Consider the following 20,135-nt stretch of genomic DNA (forward strand, 5'->3'; position numbering starts at 1 on the left):
ATTTTTGTTACCCATCTCTAAACTCCATTTTCGCTTTTATTTACATTGGGTGAATGGAACAAAATGTAATGTTCAAGGAGCAGGCACACAGAGACATGATCAAATTGTAATTCTTATTTTCCATACTATTATTTGTACTTCTGAACATTTTGTTTGCTTCTTTGGCTGCAGCTGTGTGCAGAGCATTATTGAGCTGTCCATGGTGATATCCAGATTTGTTGTTTCAGTTCATTTGGAATCCAGTAAGGTGTATGAGTGTTCTGATTACTCCTTTCAATGTAAAAGACCTTGCATTTATTAGCACTCATCCACTTTATGTAGGCCTGGCATTCTATAAACAAATAAGAAGGGGACCGGATATTTCAAGGGACTGGCAGGAGCCTTTCACTTGATTACTGATCCAAATCCATCCGCAGTCAGTTGTGAGTGAAATTTACAATTATCACCACTGTCTCTTGGCCTATGTAAAAGTTGCTGCTGATCTCTTTGAACAACTTTCTATCACAAAACCATTGTCACAACAGTCCAGGAATGAATGGTGTGGTAAACCCCGTGGTAGACCCTTACCTGGAAGCTTCCGGAGCCTTCTAGAAGGACAGTATACTGGGTGGGCCAATGTATTTCTGTTCCCTGACTAGGCCCAGATCTTCACTGGTCAGATAGGCCCTGTGCTCCCTGTAAAAGGCTCCCCATCTGGTAGCAGGGGGGAAGGTTTTGGGAGGCGCACCAGAGGAGCAGAGCGAAAAGGTACCATGGGGAAGTGTTGGGCAAAGTGGCCCAGGGTGAGGCTACTACTTTGGGGCAGGGGTAAAGGTCCTGCCAGTTGCCTTTTGTTCTCCTAGGGACCCTGGGCCGGAGTCCAGGGTGGAGGGTGGGTCTGGACTCCCCCCATCCTTCCCCCGAGGGATCACTTTACTGGAGCAGGCACGGGCCTGCAAGGGGACTGGTATTATTCTCCCTGTACTGGTCCTGCCTATGATGAGGATGGCTCGCTAAGTGGAGACCCCTGCCTTTGGAAGGGCCTGGGCAAAAGGGGGGGCCTCCGTGAGTCTCTGAGGCAGCACAGATCCGCCAGAAAGCGCAGGGACCCACAGAGGCCAACAAGGGACTTTGTCACAATGGAAGGATGCAAAGTAAACTCTCCATCCTTATTGATGATATGTTGAGGACAGGATTAAAGCAACAGATTGGGATAGAGCTATTCTGTAAATAATCAAATTATTTCTGCCAGCCTATCAGAACATCTGCTTTCACTAACACACATTTCACTACAAAATAAAATGCTAATTAGAAAGAGAGCCAGCTTCTCAACAAGGAGCGTGCAGTATGGCCCTGAGTGGGGATTGCAAGTGGTCATGGTCACAACCTGAAAAACATGTCTGGTTTCTATCGGGTTAGGACTGCTTTTTATTTCAGCCAGGCCACGTCACCCAGCAGGCATGATGTAGCGTACACCAGTGGCTCCCAACTTGAAGTCCGTTCATCCTTTAGGAGTCTGCGAGTCCATTAGGGTATTGCAGAGGGTCCATGGAAAAAATAAAAATGAACGCAGAAAATAAGTTTTAAATAAATTGCAAACATACACACAATTTTTCAATTAAATATCTTCCAATAATGTTAATAATAGCTGTCTGAAAATCTATGTTGTGGTTTCCCTCAATTAATGAAGGGTACACGGCAGCTTTAACTGGATTTGATGGGGGTCCATGAACGGTTTGGGTGGTGATTGAGGGTCCATGAACAATTTGGGGAGGTGATTGGGGGGGTCTGTAAATGGTTTGGGGGAACAATTGGGGGTCTGCATTAATGAAACATTTGGAAACCACTGAGCTATACTTCTGCTTGTGAGACCATCCTCTGGCAATTTTGACACTAGATTCTTATTCGTGAAAGCAGTCATTTTGCTACAAAATTGCTGGAGAGAAATTCTTTTTGCCTTGCCAATAGCTTTCACTGATACAAAAGCACATAATTGTATTTGTCAATAACTGTAATATGTTACTATGCGACAGTTTCCTTTGGGTCATTTTAGGTACCCACAGTTAATTAAATCAGCGCTCTTCCCTTTAGGAATGGAATTTCACTGTGGAACAGTTAAAAGCAGAAGCACTCAAGATTCTGCTCTCAGAGGACTATGCAGAAAAGGAACACCTGCAGTTTTCAAATCAGAAAATAAATCAATTGCAAGAAGAGTTGTGTCATCGTATGGAGGAAAGGAAAACCTTGTTACAGGAGGCCAATGACTTCTTTAGTGCTGCTGACAAGGTTAGTTGGAGGCCAAGTATGTAATTATAATCTGATCATATGACTGTTACTTTGCTCTTGAAGTCTGACATGCAAGGATTGTGCAAATTAATGGCCAAAATAATGGAACAGCTGAGATGGGACTCAATAAAGAATTAAAGGAGGAAAATGTAATTGGTGCCAGTTACAACGGGGTTGTAGAAAATAGTTCTTAGCAAACTAACTTGATTTTTTAATGCGATTTGGTAGGTAAGTGGTAAGTGTAATGAAGCTCAGTGTTAGATCTGTGTAGGGTATTTGCCTTGGTATGACATTTTAATTAAGAACTAAAATGATAAAAATTCAGGATTGCACCAATTAAATTGATTAAAGACTGGCTAACCAATGCATCTCAAGATGTAATTGTTAAGTGGGGAATCATCATTGAAAAGGTATGTTCCACATGGATCAGTTTTGGTCCTACTTTAGTTAGTATTTTATCAATAACCTGAGAGAAAATATTAAACCACTATTGATAAAGTTTGCAGATGAAACAAAGATTGGGAAAATGGTAAATAATGAAGATGATAGTTCATGGATACAGAGTGATTTGGTAATCTGCTGCAAGCAAATGTGTGTTTTATTATGGCTAAATGGAAAGGTCTCACACTTAGGAGTAAAGAATGTTGGTCATAGTTACAGAATGAGAAAATCCATCATGGGAGCCAGGAACTCCAGGTTCTTAGAGAGCACGTTGCATCAGTAGATCTCAGAGCACTTCACAGCCTTGTATGTATTTATCCATACAATGTGCTATGAGACTGGGAAGTATTTTGTCTCCATTTTACAGAGGGGAACTAACACAAAGACAGGCTGAGTGATTTGCCCAGAGTCAGTCACACAGGAAGTCTATAGAAGAGAAGGGAGCCAGTTCCTAGACACGTACTCTAATCACTAGATCTTGATGCTGAAAAAGACTTGGGGGCATGGAGGATAATCACATGATCATGAGCCTCCACTGTGATGCTTTGATCAAAGAGCATAATATGATCTTTGGATTTAAAAATAGGAGAATATTGAGTAGAAGTTACATAACTGTGTACCGGTGCAGCCATGACTCAACAGTGTGTCTCCTTCTGTTCTCAACAGTTCAGGAAGACTGTTGATAAACTGGAGTGGTTTCAGAGAAGAGTTCTGATAATGATTAATGGATTAGAAAGCATGCCTTCTAGCAACAAACTTAAGCATGGCCAGCACTATCTGTTCTGCCAGCTACATTAGACATACACACGTGCATGCTCACTGAGCAGCTGAGGAAAAAAAGGCTGGATTACAGGTTGCTCAAGCACATAAATAAAATAGATAAGTACAGAAGTTATCAGCTGAGCAATGTGACATCCTCTGAGGGGCTGATTTGGCACCCTCTCCTCCCCCGAACTGTCCTAATTACTTCCCTTTAGGCTGGACCTGGGCTTGGGCTCAAGGAACTCAGTCTGTTTTAACAAAGGGAAGACTGTGGGGTCACTTGGTCACAGTCTATTAGTAGCTGCATGGGGGAATGGAAATTTGGTTACAGAGGTCTCTTGAGTCTCACAGACAAAATCTATAATAAGATCCAGTGATTGGAAGCTGAAGCTACATACAAAGTGGAAGCTGGAAACAAAGTGCAATTTTTTAACAGATAGTTCATTAACCACTGGAGCAACCTACCAAGTGCTGTGATAGACTCTCTATTGCTGGCAATTTTGGTGCCACTTTGGAACCATGTAATCTCTCTTTGTGCCCCCATTTTACAGGTGGAGAAATGAGTACCTTATTCACAGTGACACTGAGTCTTCATCCATCCATACCTGCAGTGTTCTTGCAAAACTTTGGTTTAAAAGGTGTTATTTAAACACCAAAGATCATTTAAGAGTGGTTGTATGTGTGTACACACCAGGCAAATGTGTTTATATTAAGGTGCCCAGATACACACAATCTTTTTAAAATATTTTTGTTTTTTTTCACAAATTGTTTTCACAAAGCCTTAGATGATGGCTTTTCTAATAACATTTATATCCATAAAACCAAAAGGAAGTCCTGTGGCACCTTACAGACTAACAGATATTTTGGAGCATAAGCTTTCGTGGGCAAAGCCCCAGAGTACTTGTAAGTCAAGTAGACATACCCTAAAAAGGACTTTTGTCCATGGTCTTTTATATTTTCAGCACCAGGCGGTGCTATCAGCACATCTGTGTTTTATCCTATATCTCATTCTCTTGATTTTCATTTTTATATATAATACACAAACACAAAAATACAGTGAAGTGTTACCCCTGTTTTGTACACAATGGGCCTGATCCTGCTTCCACTGAAGTAAAAGGTAAATGCCCTATTGACTTCAGTGGAAGCAGGATTGGAACTCAATATGTACAGCTGGCTAAAGAGGGCCTGATCTTTCCTCATGCATAGTCTCACTGAAATCATTGGGATCATTCACACGAGGAAAGCCTATTAGCACAGGTGATTGTAGACCAGACCTGAATTCAGAAGCTGTTCACATGCATCACAATTCTTGGTCTTTGTGACAATGTGTGACCAAATCTGAATCTGGATTGGCTTGGGCTGCTATTATTTTGTAGGTTTGTCAGTGCACAAAGCTACATAAAAAAAGTAAAAATATGGTCCTGTGTGTGTCTTTCTGCCTTTTCTCATACCTGTGCACCTTGCCCCAATTTTCTTTGGTCACTTCCAGTTTGAATTTCTGCAAATGCTTTTGTTGAGTTACCATCTAATGACCCCAGGAGTGGGTAAGTAAGGCACAATGAGGCTACTCACATAGGGGGCAGATTCTGCAACCATTTAGTTTCATGAATTGTATTACAAGTCAAAGTAGTCCTGTTGAGTTAAATAAATAAATGTTTGCAGGATCATATTCTTCTTTAGCCTTACTTCAGGTATGGAGCATTTTACACTTGCACTTTATAGACTTTGGGCTACTGATTTGTTTTCCAGATCAGTTGCATATATGCAATGTAAAGCCAGACATAGTATAGTTCTTGCTTCTCTAGAGACCATCTCTTTTCTGATGTATCATTCCAATACTTAAGGTCATCTAGGTCATTCATGGTATAAGTCTCCTGATTTGACATTAGGGAGGGGATTAGAGGGAGGATGTTCCTAGTTGTGGAGGTAGAGCTCTACTGTTCACTTGAGGTCCAAAGAGTCCCAGTTTGTTATCCTTTGGGATGTGTGGCAGAACTTAGCTACTCAAGTTCAGCTTTGACTGAGAAAGCTTGAGTGAGATGATTTTTTGTGTTTTAGTTGACTCTTTTTTGTCAGGTTTGTGGGTGTTGTTAATTATGATTTAATATTGGTTGTACATAATCCAGAGGCTCTAAGGACTGTAATTAAAAATAAAATAGATGTACATGTTGTTTTGGTTTAAAAAAACATAGTTAATGATGTCCTTGCTCCTATTTTAGTATTGTAAATTAGTCATGACTAAGCAGACACAATTGTAAGAGTCCCTGGAGCTTTACTGAGAGCAAGAAGACTGAAGATCCCAGATGGCAATAGAGCTAGGCAGAGGATCTATCTCAGGGAATATTTTTGTTTTTGTTTTTACAGTCAAAAGATCTCAAGGCAGGGAGGACAGCTAGGAAAGACAGAGACAGAATCAGGGAAGAATGAAGGTGGTCAAAGAGTTTCAAAAATAAAATACCATTTTTAAGATGACTGACTCAAAGCAGAACTGAAGCTTTAGGTACTAAAAATATACATTGGCTTTGAAGGGGAAAATGTAGGGGGTGCAAAGACTTGTGCAGGTCTTCACATTTAGCTTCCCTTGGGTACAACACTCCCATTTTTTCATATTTGTTTTCAGGGGTTAAAGAGCCAAAAATGACTCTAAAGTCAGGAGAGGTAGCAATGCTCCTGGGTATTATGCCTATCTTGTTGTTTGCAGTTATTATTTTTCATTACATCTTGTAAAATGCTTCTCATTTTTCTAGTTTTGTTGTTGTTTTTCCACATTAATCTTTCACGTGGAAATGAACACTACAGCAAATAAACAGAAGTTTGGGTGCAGATGTGTGACTTGTCGTATGGGTAGTGGTTGGTAGAAAGGCCTGTCTCTGTGAAAAGTAAATGATGCTGCAAGCATTTATGATGACAGAGCTGTATCCATATGTGCATTGTGCTCTGAATTTTTTCCATGCAATTGTGGACAAAGAATATGTTGCATTGACTTAAGTGGAAGCAGAATTGAAACCCAGTAGGTAGATCTGGCCAAAGAGGGCCTGAACCTGCAAACCCTTACTCATGTAAGTAATCCATGCTCATGCAAAGTCTGACTGAAACCATTGGGATTATTCACATGAGTAAAGGCTATCAGCAGACGTGATTGTAGGACCAGACCCGAATTCAGAAGCTGTTCACATGCACCGCAATCCTTGGTCTTTGTGACAATGTGTGACCTCATTGGGCTTGCGCTGTTGTTATTGTTTTGTAGTTTTGGCTGTGACAGCTGCTTCATAAACACAAGCAAATATATGGCCCCACGTATTTGTGTTTTCCTGCCTTTTCTCATACTTGTGTGTCTTGCCCCAGTTATCTTGGTCACTTCCAGTTTGAATTTGTGCAATAGTGTTTGTTGAGCTGCCATCTAACGACCCCTGGAGGGGGTAAGTAAGGCACAATGAGGCTGCTCATATAGGGGGCAGATCCTGCAAACATTTACTTACATTATTCCTTTACAAATCTTAGCAGGATCGTGTTCTTCAACTGCACTTCAGATGTGGAGCATTTTATATAAACCTCATTCTCTTTTCATTCATTCTGCAACATTTGTGTACCTCCATTGTGCATGAATATGAGGACGTGTACAACTGCAGAGATCCTGAGGTCCAGGGCTCCAGGCAGTTTACCCAGACAGCTAGAGGTGGTGACAGCATCTGGCTAGTTAGGCTCATGATGGGTGTGTCTACACAGCAAAGTTATTTCAGAATAACGGCCATTATTCTGAAATAACTTTCTGAGTGTTCATACAACACAACTGCTATTTTGAAGTAATTTCAAAATAGCTGATGGCTTATATCAAATTTGGTAAACTTCATTCCACGAGGAACAGAGATTGTGTAGACAGGGAATAGGGGCTAGTTTGAAATTAGGTATTCCAGAATAGCTTATTCTGAAATAACTCTATTTTGTGGGGACACGCTATTTAAGAATAAATTTTATTTATTTTGGGGTTTCCCTGTAGTTTAGATGAATTATCCTGGAATAGCTTATTTTGGAATAACAACTCTGGAGTAAGCTGTTCTGGAATGACTGTGTAGTGTAAATATACCTGATATGACCAGATTTTATTGCTGGAGGCCATGGACAGAATTAAACTACTTCAGGCCATGGGAAGCATTCAGGTCATCTACATCCATGGGGTTGCCTAGACAGAGATGGAAAAAGTACCCAAATAGTTACTTGAATAAAAGTGCAGCTACTTTGAGGGGGGGTAGGTACTTTAGTACAAATTACCAATGTCCCACTGGAAAACTACCTGACTAAAAGTAAACTCAAGTGCACAAACACATCACATCCAGATTGTACTCAAGTATCCAGAAGTGAAAGCAAGTGCACTTTTACTCAAGTAACTTCTTGGATACCTTTTCCACCTCTGCTTTTAGACAGCAATGCCTGTTTTTAATTCCCTGAGGAATAAAGTTCTGAAGGACTGGCTCTAAATGACTCCCACTTTCCTTTGTATTGGCATGAGACAGAAAAAAATTGTTCCCTCCTGCACTCTGCAGAAGTATGAGGTACTTAAAACTTTCCGGTGACCGTGGCAAAAAACCAAAAAAATTGCTGGAGGCAATAAAGAGGTCAGATCATTTGGCAGTAACATGCGAGTTAGGTTATTGGTTTGCTCAGAAGAAAATAAAGTAGAGAGCAAGTTCTAAGCATTGCTCCAGAGAAAAAAGTGTGTAACAAGCTAACCATTCTTCACTTTTGGGTATCTGTGATGTCAGGCACTTGAAGTCTAAGTGGTGGAACAGTGAAATCACAGCTGATTCATACTAGCAGATAGGATCTCTCTGGATCCAACCAGAATATAAAACGTACTGAAGTAAACTGGTAAGAAAGGAGATTCCACAGAAAAAAAAATGGAGGAACAAGCAAACTTTGAGAAGAAAGTGCAAGCCGAAGTTTATATTCTGTTTTTGTTGTTACTAATAAAATCTTAGGTAGGGACTATATAAAGTCTGTATGTCACCTCTTCAAAGGCAGGGTGGAAACTCCATCAGCTTATATAGTTATAACCTTGTCAACAATTGTGGCTTACAAGATGAGCTAAAAACATCCAAAGCCTTGATCCAAGTTAGAGCAGAACGCTGCTGAAAAATCTTGTACTAGACATTAACCTGCCAGAATGAGCAAGTTGCACAAATGAGAATTGTCCATTCACAGAACCCCACCTGGATATCTTTTTGATACTTATAGAATCTTTCAAAGCCTCTGCCAGTAGCAACCCGTGAATTTCTAAAACTAAGCAAAGTCTGTTCATAGACTGGACTATTCCATTCTGGGTATATTGAGAGGATTGTATACAGTCAGCAATTTAGGACTCTCACTTGCATGAGTAATAATCTCAGAGGGGTGGCCATGTTAGTTTGTAACTTCACAAATAACAAGCAGTCCTGTGGTAACTTAGAGACTAATACATTTATTAAGCCATGAACTTTCATGGGTAAAAACCCACTTCACAAATGAATCCTTGCATGAAGACCTGCTGTTAAGAATTCTTGTGCCTCCCCAGGTTAGGGCAATACTGCAGCCTTAATGTGAAATGAGGTATTTTGAAATAACACATCCTCACCTAAAATCTATTTCAAAATAGCGTTTGGGCCTCCTGCTCTTTGCCCGCCACTCAGAGTGGCAGCAGAGTGCTCTGCAGCATTTCAAAGGGGCCCAGAGCTCAGCTGCTGCCGCTGTAGCAGCAGCGATGGCTGGAGCTTTGGGTTCCTTTGAAAGCCTGGACTCGGGGGGCAACTGCCCCCTTTGCCCGTCCCCCATTGGCAGGCCTGCTCATGAGGCCTGCTCATGATTGTTGATCATAGGCTACTGTATGGCAGTATCCATAAGCTTATTTTAGTCATCATAGTCCATGCTGGCATTGTGTCTACAGGAAGCCAATTATTTTCCCTCCATTTATGTTGCTTGCAGATAAAATAAGCATTGAAATTACTCCAGTAATGAAGGCCAAATTAAACAGTTTTAGAATGGATTATCTAAGTGGTTATAAATTTTCATGATTATATTGTCTCTGATTCTGCCTTACAGCCGGCTATTAGCAGTGTCTCTTTTTGTAAAAATACTGTAAAGTGAAACGTTTGTCCTTTTGATGATTGTCCTTGCTTCGACAAAGATTTACTAGTTTTGGGGTATCTCAGTATTTACTGTGTGACAGAGATAATCACCAATATTCATTTTTTCTCCTTGTTTGTTTGTTTTGTGCACATGTATTATAGTGGGGGGAGAGAGTGGTGTTACCGATTATTAAGGGCACCTGTTATAAAATCCTCCTTTCATTTGCTTATTGTACTTGTTCCAGCTGAACTTTTATGTCCCAATTATCTTCCCCAGGATGATTTTTTTTTAAATTTTATCCAAACATTTTCATCATTTCAATTTGAAAAGTTTTAGTGCTTCCATATGCTGGAGCAGGGGTTTCAGTTGAGGAAGGAGGGTGGCCTTTGTGTCAAGATTTCCCTTTTACTTGTGAAAAATCTATCCAAATTTTGCCAATTTATGACGTGTTATAAAAGTAGGTGCTCTGAGAAATCATTCTTTGCATGTCTCATGTTTGGCTGTCCAAATCAGTAGACACATTTTGGTTTTAATCTCCCCATGCCTCAGTTCCCAGAATGTAAAGTATTTGTTCAAATCAATTACAATATTCAGAACAATCAACTATCAGCTATTCAGTAGGCAGATTTCTGTTACATAATAGTTCTGAAAATATTCTAGGAAATCATAAACTAGTCTATATTTAAAATGTTCACATGAACCTGAAGAAGAGCTCTGTGTAGTTTACAGTTTGCCTGTTTCATCAAGACAGATTAGTTGAATAAAAATTATGTAGTTGGAGATGCACATCTCCTAGAACTGGAAGGGACCCTGGGAGGTCATCTAACCCAGTCCTCTGCCCTCTTGGCAGGACCAAGCACCATCCCTGCCATCTCTTTTCCCCAATCCCAAAATGGCCTCCTCAAGGATTGAGCTCACAACCCTCAGTTTAGCAGGCTAATGCTCAAACCACTGAGCAATCCGTCCCCTCCAATGACCTCACCACTTTGTCTTTCTAATACCCTGGGATTAGCATGATTGACCCAACACCGCAATTACCTGAAATCTGTCACAAGTATTTGTGTTAGGGATATTTCATGTTTTTACTTTTCCTCCTTGCATTTCTAGGCCTATATAGCACAATATATTTGCACTCACTCAACCAGCTGAGGCAGGAAGAGAAAAAAAACTAATACACTCAGGAAGAGAGCTTCTGCAAGTTCTTAGTACAAGGCATCATTGGATTCCTGGTTTTAGCTTTGCCACTGACCTTTATGGATGTCACTGAGGGAGAATGAAACACAGACTATCTATCTCTAAAATTAGGGATAAAATGTTACTCATCTCCTAGGGGCTTGCAAGGGTTAATTAATGTTTCTAAAGTTCTCTGAAGTCCTTTGGTTAAAGGAGCTAAAGAGGTATGTAAATTACTACCATTCTAACTGCTTAACAGTAATGGCAATGTTTGAAAAGAGACTGCAAAGGACAGGAGAGGCTGCTTTGGCACAATTAGTGTAAAGAATTTGGCAAAGCTCTTGAAACCACAGAATAGGAAAGGCATGGATGGCCATCTAGCACGGCAGCTGCCATGGAAAAATCAACCCAGATAAAGTGAGTGAACCATGGTTTCTGTCTTGTGACTGACACTGAATATGGGATAAATATGAATTGCTCTATAGTAGCCAGAACTTGAGCTCATTAGAGATAGAGTTGGCAATTCAGACAGTACAACCTTGAGGGGTTGTCTGACGGTCTGGATAAGTCAGACTCAGGGACATGTACAGCACCTAAAATCTGGCTACAAAAGGAGCTGCAGAGACCACTTGATTGTTCAGTTGGTCCTCTTTCAAAAAAGTCACCCGCCCAGCTGACATTTTTCTCAAATTCCTCTTGAGAATATAATATGGTAGTGATGATATATATGATTATATATATTCTTTACTTTAAATTTCCTTCATTAATCTTTATCAAGAAACAAATATATCGGTTGATTCATTATAAAGGCTGTCAATCCTTCCACAGAATAAGGCTGAGACAAGCCTTCTCCTTCTACCTTTTTAACTATCTAATAAATGTATTAGTCTTTAGGGTGCTACAGTATTGCTTGTTTTTTATGTTTGTTCTGGAACACTGTATACCTTGCCTTTTGTTCTTTAAAAGTAATCTCTTTAGTACAGTCTTCAGCCTGCTCTACATAATAAACAAATCCTGTTGATTCCTGGTGCAATACAGGTGCTCACTTCTGCAGAATAATCTTGAATATGTCATTAAAGTGCCAAAACTGTGCTTAATCATTGCTTTGATCAAGTGGAAATGCACTCCATTTTGAAGCAGAAGTGAAAAGATTTCAGATATTAGGACAACCGACCTCCTGAGTACTTACTGAATTTCCTTCAGATGGGACAATGGGTTATTGAATTATTTATTCATAGCAAGTTTTCTTAATTCAGTCGGGATAACTTCAGCTTCGTGCTGAATGGCTCATTCTGCAAAGATAATTGTCTAAAAGCGGCAGTAAAACTTCAGTCTCTTCTGTCGGCTCCCCTTGATGAAGATTCCAGCAAAAGTTTTACACATTCTGTATGAGTAAGCTCCACTTCCTGTAGATCTGTATTCCTTCACCTCCGTCGATTTGCATGTCATCTCGAGGTATACATTGTCCTGCTTACTGGAGTTTAACAAGAGAAACTGTTAATAAATCTCTTATAGTTTATTAAAATAGCTCAATACTGAATTAAAATTATTTTCAGTAAGAAAGTTAACCCAATACTTGGCAATACCTACACATAACTTTTTCTCAGTTGGTGAGACAAAGTTTTGCATAGATACTACTAAGAATTGAGTTAATGATTATGTTATGGGATGAGTGACCTAGATAAATTGGACAATTGACCCGAAAGTAATCTGATGAGGTTCAACAAGGACAAATAAAGAGTCCTGCACTTGGGATGGAAGAATCCCAAGCATTGTTACAGGCTGGGGACCAACAGGCTAAGTAGCAGTGTAGCAGAAAAGGACCTGGGGATTACAGTCGATGAGAGGCTGGACATGAGTCAATAGTGTGCCCTTGCAGCCAAGAAGACTAACGGCATATTGAGGTGCATTAGGAGGAGTATTTCCAGCATAAATTATTATTCCTGTATATTTGGCACTGGTCAGGCCACATCTGAAATATTGCATCCAGTGCTGGGGCCCCCCAGTACTGAAAGGATGTGGCTGCATTGAAGTGTGTCCAATGGAGAGCAATAAAAATGATTAGTGGGCTGGAGCACATGACCTATGAAGAGAAGCTGAGGGATTTGGGGTTATTTAGTTTTCAGAAGAGAAGAGTGAGGAGCAATTTGACAGCAGCCTTCAACTTCCTAAAGGGGGCTCTAAAGAGGATGGAGAGAGGCTGCTCTCAAAAGTGATGGATGGCAGAACAAGGAGCAATGGTCTCAAGTTACAGAGAGGGAGATGTAGGTTGGATATTAGGAAAAACTCTTTCACCAGGAGAATGGTGAAGCACCAGAACGTGTTACCTAGGGAGGTGGTGGAATCTCCATCCTTAGAGTTTTTTATGTCCAGGCTTGGCAAAGTCCTGGCCGGGATGATTTAGTTAGGGTTGATCCTGCTTTATAAAGGCAGGGGGCTGGATTCGATGACCTCCTGAAGTCCCTTTCACCCCTAGGATTCTATGATCTCCTTGTACAGCAGTGCTTAGGATGAAAGACTTTCTGATCTTCTTGCTGGTGCTTGTTTTATGCCTAAACTGCTTTGGTTACTGTGAGTTTTTTTCTGATGCTGTAAATTTCTCTTCTATTTTGTATTAAATGTTTTCCATTCTTCTTTATGGAATGAGCAGCTTCCCCAATGTCCTCTGTCTTTCTCTGACTGCATCATTTTCAAGGATTGTTGACCACTTTTTTTCCTTAACTTCAGCGAAGACTGGGTGAATTTAAATGCCATGGCTTGTTGCTTTGCCATTAACTCACCACCTTATGGTTGGTCTCAGTTACTTCTTTAGTTAATGCATAATATGCTGTAGCAGTCTTGATGAGATAGCTCTTAAAAATCTCTGAAGTTTTACTTGTAAAAATTTTATTCAGTGCATTTTTATGTCATTCCAATTCCATAAATGCTTAAAGAATCTTTCAGACCTCTTCATTATGTACTTATTTGCGTTAAGATGTTGTTCTTTAAGTTCACATAATTTAAAATAATAATTTAGACAGAATCAGAGAGAGAACCATGTAAGTCGGTAGCTTCGAGAGCAACAAAAAGTCTTGCGGCAACTTATAGACTAACAGATATTTTGGAGCATAAGCTTTCATGGGCAAAGACCACTGATGAAGATTCATTTGATGAAGCGGGTCTTTGCCCACGAAAGCTTAAGCTCCAAAATATCTGTTAGTCTATAAGGTGCCACAAGACTTTTTGTTGTTCTCATTTTAGACAGTAGTTTCTTTTATTAATCAGTCCTTCCAGAGTCGTCTTGCTTCTTTCCAAAACCTTAAATCAGCTGCATTTCTTCAGCCAGTTATAACCAATGGGACTGTTCCCCTGTGTAAAGCTAAGGAAGTGCAGGATCAGGGCCTACTTTTGATGAGCATTGTATAATAAACATGTAATCTAGTTAATTTCTCTGTAGGAACAAAGTCTGGACACTGTGTAGAATCAAGCAGGAGGGTTTATTACACACAGCGGTGGCAGAGTGCCACCTTGTTTGTCAGGCTAGGCTCAGTGAAGCACTGTCAAGCAATAGGTTACAAGTGATTATGTGGGATATCAATGGGTGGTGAGAAACGATGGGGTGAGAGGGCCCAAGCCCCTGGATAGGTGCTGGCAGCAAGACATGATGAGCACAATAAGTCAATAAACCAAAAGGTTACACGACTCCACCCGTAATTTATATACAACATTTTAACAATACACAGGTGTTTTTTTTAGTTAGTCCTCTGTTTAAACAACATAAGCATTGATTCTAGTCCCACTTATGTATCCACGCGAGTAATGATGCCTTTGTTCAACTGGGTATGATCCACGGGTCCATATCTGAAGGAGTTAAAATAAAACAATGAGAGTACATGACAAGCATTGCTTATTTGTGACTCATTGTTCTTGTATCCAGGGCCCTGGGTTAGTGAACTAGGGAAATGTCTTGTATTGAATATTGAAAGTGAGGAGGGTATCTCATCCCTGGCAGCTCAGGCGTGTCTTACAGCCTCTGGACTTGGCCTTGGAGCACAGTTGCTGTGGTTCTCTCTTTTTCTAGACTATGAGAAAGCTCTGGCTTTGCTTGTAAGTTCCTTTTCACACTAGCTGTGTTTGTGAACCATAATGCATGTAATGAGTTAGTTAGGTCTTATACCACACTATGAAATTTGGGCATAAAAGTGAGGGTTCTTAACACAAACCATAATATGCATCAGGAACCTGGGATTTTCACCCAACATTCCCATTTAACAAATATGCACCTCTCCCTTCCCATTTTATCACAGAATCATAGAATAGTAGAACAGGAAGGAACCTTGACAGATCATCAAGTCCAATCCACTGCACTCATGGCAAAACCAAGCATCGCTGACAGGTGATTGCTTCACCTGTTCTTAAAAATATGCAGTAAAGGAGATTTCATGTCTCTAGACAATCTGTCCCAGTGCTTAACCACTCAGAAAGTTTTTCCTAGTGTCCAACCTAAATTTCCCTTGATGCAATTTAACCCCTTTGCTTATGGTAATCAGAGGGTAAGGAGAATAAATTTTCTCTCTCCACCTTGTAACAACCTTTTTTTTTGTTTGAAAGCTATTATCTTGTCCCATCTCAGTTTTCTCTTTTCCAGACTAAACAAACCATTTCCTTTCAATCTTCCCTCATAGGTCATATTTTCTAGCCCTTTAATCATTTTTGTTGCTTTTCTCTGGACTGTCTCCATTTTGGTGTGAAATGTGGTGGGCAGCACTGGACGCAGTACTCCTATAAATGTGACACTCAAAAAGGAACACTGTACTCCAGTGTGATTTTATTTATTTATTTTGCGCAAGTGTCCCCAAGTTAAATGGATAATTAATTCTTCTGGACATTCTTTACATGAGAAACACAAGAGACAAGATCATAATAGAACTGAAGCACTGTATTTGATTATTTTGAACATAACGATGTTGCACAATAAAAAACATTTGAAAGCAGAAATTGAGTACAGTAAGAACACCCATGGGCTAGTTGCGGAGCATAATGTAGGAACTGAGAAGAGAATTTGGTCTATGTAGTCTGTGTTGATTCTATTGAAAGAAATTAAAGGCCCCTGTCTAAATTTACAAGACTTAAAAAAAATCAGATCTCTCTGCATAAAAGGACTGCAATCAATGCCTATAAAAAGGAAATCAGCATGGAATGCTGCAATGCTATTTGTAGTCTTCTTTCAGAATCTTTATTTCAGGTAAACAACAGAAATTGGCTAGAGCTGGTCAGAAATTTTCTGGCAAAATGGTGTTTTAGAGGAATATACCAGTTGCAACAAAACTTCCATCAAGAAAGTTTTCTTGGGTTCAGGATGGAATTTCTGGTTGAAACCAAAAGGAGAGAGACCCAGCTATGTAGAGTAAATATCTAGGGCCCTCACTTGGGAGGTTTGAACCCATAGCCCAAATCAGGCAGTGGGTCTCAATCTCTCCTTTTTGAAGCTGTTCTACCTTGTATAATAAATTCAGTATTGATTGGAGCATAGACTTGAGCTGCAACCCCCACATCCCATTAGTGATTGCCCTAATCACAGCGCTATCTTGTATTTTTTTTTCTCACTAGCCCAATGCATATTTAATTATTTTGGAAAAGAGCCATCTTTAGGCATATGCAGCTGTCTAGGGCACCACTGGGACAGCAGCCTCAGCAGATAGGAGTGGGTCAGCTCCCACACAGCCAGCACAGTACCCTTACACAGGGGCTGTATTTACAAAGCTGGATGTGACCATGCTCTGCATTCTGTATGAGGGAAAGGGCACAGGGGTCTCTACAGGGAACTATGTGGCAGGCCAGGTAGCTTGGTATCCTTTGTTGCGTTATACCTCCTCCACCCTCCCCAAGGCTGTGAACCCAAGCTGTTGTTGGGCACTGGGGCACCAATTTAATCATATTGTGTAGGGTCCCATAAATCCTAAGAAAAGCCCTGCTGCCTGCTGTTGGCGATGTTCCACTTAATATTAATAATTCAGCACTCATCATGCGAGAGGAAGAGACTACAGACCAGTGGTCAGGCACTCATGTAGGAGACTGTGCCTGATTTAGACCAGATACTGGAACTTGCGTGTCAGACATTTCAGCTATTGGCCGCTGGGCTATTGGTTATTCTAGGGTTAGGTACACATTCTCATTGTTAACAACAAAAACAAGAAGAAAAACAAAATATTGTTTTTATCCTAGCATGGAACAGGAACATTTTTGAAATCTCAAATATTTTCAAATCTCAAATATTTTCAAAGGATGGAAAAAAAATGTTTCCCACCCAGCTTTAGGTTTGGTCTTATATGTGGAACTGAGTTAATGTTTCTGTTGGTTATGAATTTGCTGAAACAGCATCTAGATCTTAAACTGACTGGTTCTGCAGTACTAACATGTAAAAAGAAGTAAAAACTTCGTTTTGCTACTAAGGCAGCTTGTGACCCACAATACACAGTGCAATAAGATTTCTTAGTTCACTTTCTGTAGTTCCACACTCAGTATTTTGTTCATAATTGTCATTACAACTTAATCCTGGCATCATGTCCCAATCTACTAGTGTTAGCGCAATTTGTAATAAATTTGGACCTATGTACCATACAGTTTTGATGAGTATGCCAAAGATCCAGTAATACAAGGTGTTCTGACATATTTGCATCTGCATCGCACAAGCCTCTTTGGCTTACACTTAGAATCACACTGGTCTAATTATTTCTGTAAAATGGTTTCTAGTTATAAACTCAAATTCTGATCCCACTTTCATGTAACCCAACATAACTCTGTTGACTTCAGCCACACTTGTTTTTCTCTTTGTGTACTCTAAATGAGATCAGAATCAAGCCCTGAATAAATTAGTGGTGTTCATTTTTGAGAAAATTCCAATGATATCCAGTGAATATATTTGCTTTGCACCAAATGAATTGATAAAGTAAATTGAAATTCTGAAAAAAGTATGTTTCATTTGGCAGGCAATTGATGTGCTTGGAGGTATTGAAGCTTACCTTAAGCTCCTTAACTCAGAGGGTTTAAGTTTGCCTATCTTGGCAATGAAGCATGACGAATTACAGAGAGAAATTAAAGACTGCACAGCTGATGCTTTGCAGAAGGGACAAGCCTTAGTTAGTAAAGGAGACTCTCACAGGTGAGTACAGAACACTCTATTTTCCAACTGTTTCTGAACTTCCATTAACCTGATCAAGGATAAAAACTCATTTAGGGCCAGTCTGTGCCCAACGATATGACTGAGTATGCAACAATTGTAAGTCTCCTTCGAGTGCTCCCTGCAGGGGCTGCACGTAAGACTCAGCACATCCCTGCGCTGAGGATCGGAAAGCTTTGCAGAGCAGTGCCCCACTCCGCATATGCTGTGCTTGCGCAGGAGCCAGCCGGTGACATCACCGTGCTCCGGAGAGAGCTCGGCACAGCCCTTCTCAGTTCCTTTTCTACCATCCTCAGCTGTGGATGGACGCAGAGCAGCTCTTCCTGTCCTGACTAAAAAAACCCAAAGTTTTGTTTAGCCTCTCTGCTTTTCCTTATATTATTAATACTTACTTATTTTTGATTCATTTTTACCTCACCAAGAAAAAAAAAAAAGGCAAACCAAGCGGCAGCTGCTGCAAAGCCACAGCAGCGGGTTTTTTTTTTTCTTACAGAAGCAGCTTTGTTTTAATGAGACAGCCACCCTTTTTCCTCAATGCCTGAATCTACGAAGAATGGTGATACCTGCACAGGTGCTATGCCCTTGTCTGATGGGCACACCTCATGCCTTGAATGCTTGAACAAATCTCACAGCATTTCTATGTGCCCCCATTATGCCAGCAAGGGCACGGAAAAAACGTGAAGCGCAGTGGAAAACGCAGCTTTGGTAAAAGTCCCTCTCATTTAGGGACACACTAAATGACGTTTAGGTGCAGCAAAAGCCCTCCAATAGGGTAGTTACATTGCCCCGCAGAAGCTCCCAGGCTGTGACCACTTCACTGGATCAGAGTTGCTGGGAGCCTCACGTTCTCCAGTGCACCCACGTCAGGTCCCGTAGAGAGACGCAGGTCCTCCTCAGCAAGGATAGCTGAGGGGGAGACCATGAGACCCACACCACTGGGTGCCTCTGAGGCATCTGCTCCTGAGAAGCAACATAGGCCTCCACTGTGTTCCCCGCTGCAATCAGTATCTGATGCCATGAGAAAACACAGGTCCACCTCAGCCAGAAGAACTGAGGCAGAGACCAAGCGAGCCACATCAGTTGGCACTATTGAGGTATCAGCATCGGAAAACCTACATGTGCCTCCACTGGCAGCTCCTACCACCTCTGCCTCTGTGCCAGATCAACTGGCTCCATTTTTTCTCTCTTCACCTCAGAGGAACATGTCAATCCCTCCCCCTCCCTTTCCATTTTACCCCAGGCTTATAGCAGCTGCTGCCGCACATATTTTACAGCTCTTGCCTGCCTATTTTACCAGGCAAGAACCTTTTTATTTGCCTGAAGGGGAAGTCACTGAGGGCAAGCGATGTTTTTAAGTGAGCCCTAATTTATCTCAGCATTTTACACATTACAGCAGTTTAATTTTTTTTTCTCTCAAACACTGTTTTCTTCATGACTGTCAACTGCACCTCAGACAATCATTTTATCTCTGCTTGTACTACCTGACAGGTGCAGCGCAGTTCACTGCCTCTTGGGCCACTATCACCAGTGGCCATGTAGAGCAGGATACTGTCAACAGCATCAGCTGCCTGCTCTGTCTCTTCCAATGAGAAGCACATGAGGAGAACACATTCAGCCACTAACAGGGAATCCCCTTCCCATAAATAAAGGGCAACATCTGAAGTCTAAGTCACTTCTGTTCCCTGCTGGGGCTCCAGAAAAGCGCTTACTGGGGCAGCATTTGCAACTTCTGCCAGTGTCTATGGACCTGGCCTGCATGCATTAACATTCTGGAAAGCCCAAGCCTACAATGGCCGACCACAGGGCTGTTACACCACTGCCTGCTACTTCAACGCCGAGCAGTGTTGCACACAAGTCTTCATTTCATTTTCCATTTTCTTTCTTTCACTTGAGGAGACCACCTCAGACCAGTACCCTTGATCCCTACCCCCTCTGTTTACTTCAGGCTTATTGCAGCTGCTGATGCATACACTTTATTGCTCTAGACAGCCTGTCTTTGCCAGCCTAGAAACTTTTATTTGTCTGAAGGGGGCTAGGGGAGGGGAGGTTGCCGAGCATATGAGCCCTATTTTGTTTCAGTATTTATTTCACCTCAGTGCTTTACTTCTTCTATGTTTCTCAGCATCCCACTTACACTGTTCATACAACAATGTAAGAGAAGCAGCTGCTGTTAATCCAGCTGTGACCTCTACATCCTCTAAACCAGCTCAGAGAGTGGTGTTTAAGGTAACAGGGA

General features: G+C 41.0%; 1 protein-coding gene across 1 annotated transcript in view; it reads left to right on the plus strand.

Moving 5' to 3' along the window:
• The window catches only part of CCDC141 (coiled-coil domain containing 141), a 211,086-nt gene that overhangs the window by 87,366 nt on the left and 103,585 nt on the right, over positions 1-20,135 (plus strand). Inside the window, 2 exon segments of the mRNA XM_075001976.1 lie at positions 2,071-2,265; positions 17,709-17,881. Of these exon segments, the coding sequence (XP_074858077.1) occupies positions 2,071-2,265; positions 17,709-17,881 (368 nt within the window).

This window comes from Carettochelys insculpta, chromosome 8 (assembly GCF_033958435.1).
Source record: "Carettochelys insculpta isolate YL-2023 chromosome 8, ASM3395843v1, whole genome shotgun sequence".
Lineage (NCBI taxonomy): Eukaryota > Metazoa > Chordata > Testudines > Carettochelyidae > Carettochelys > Carettochelys insculpta.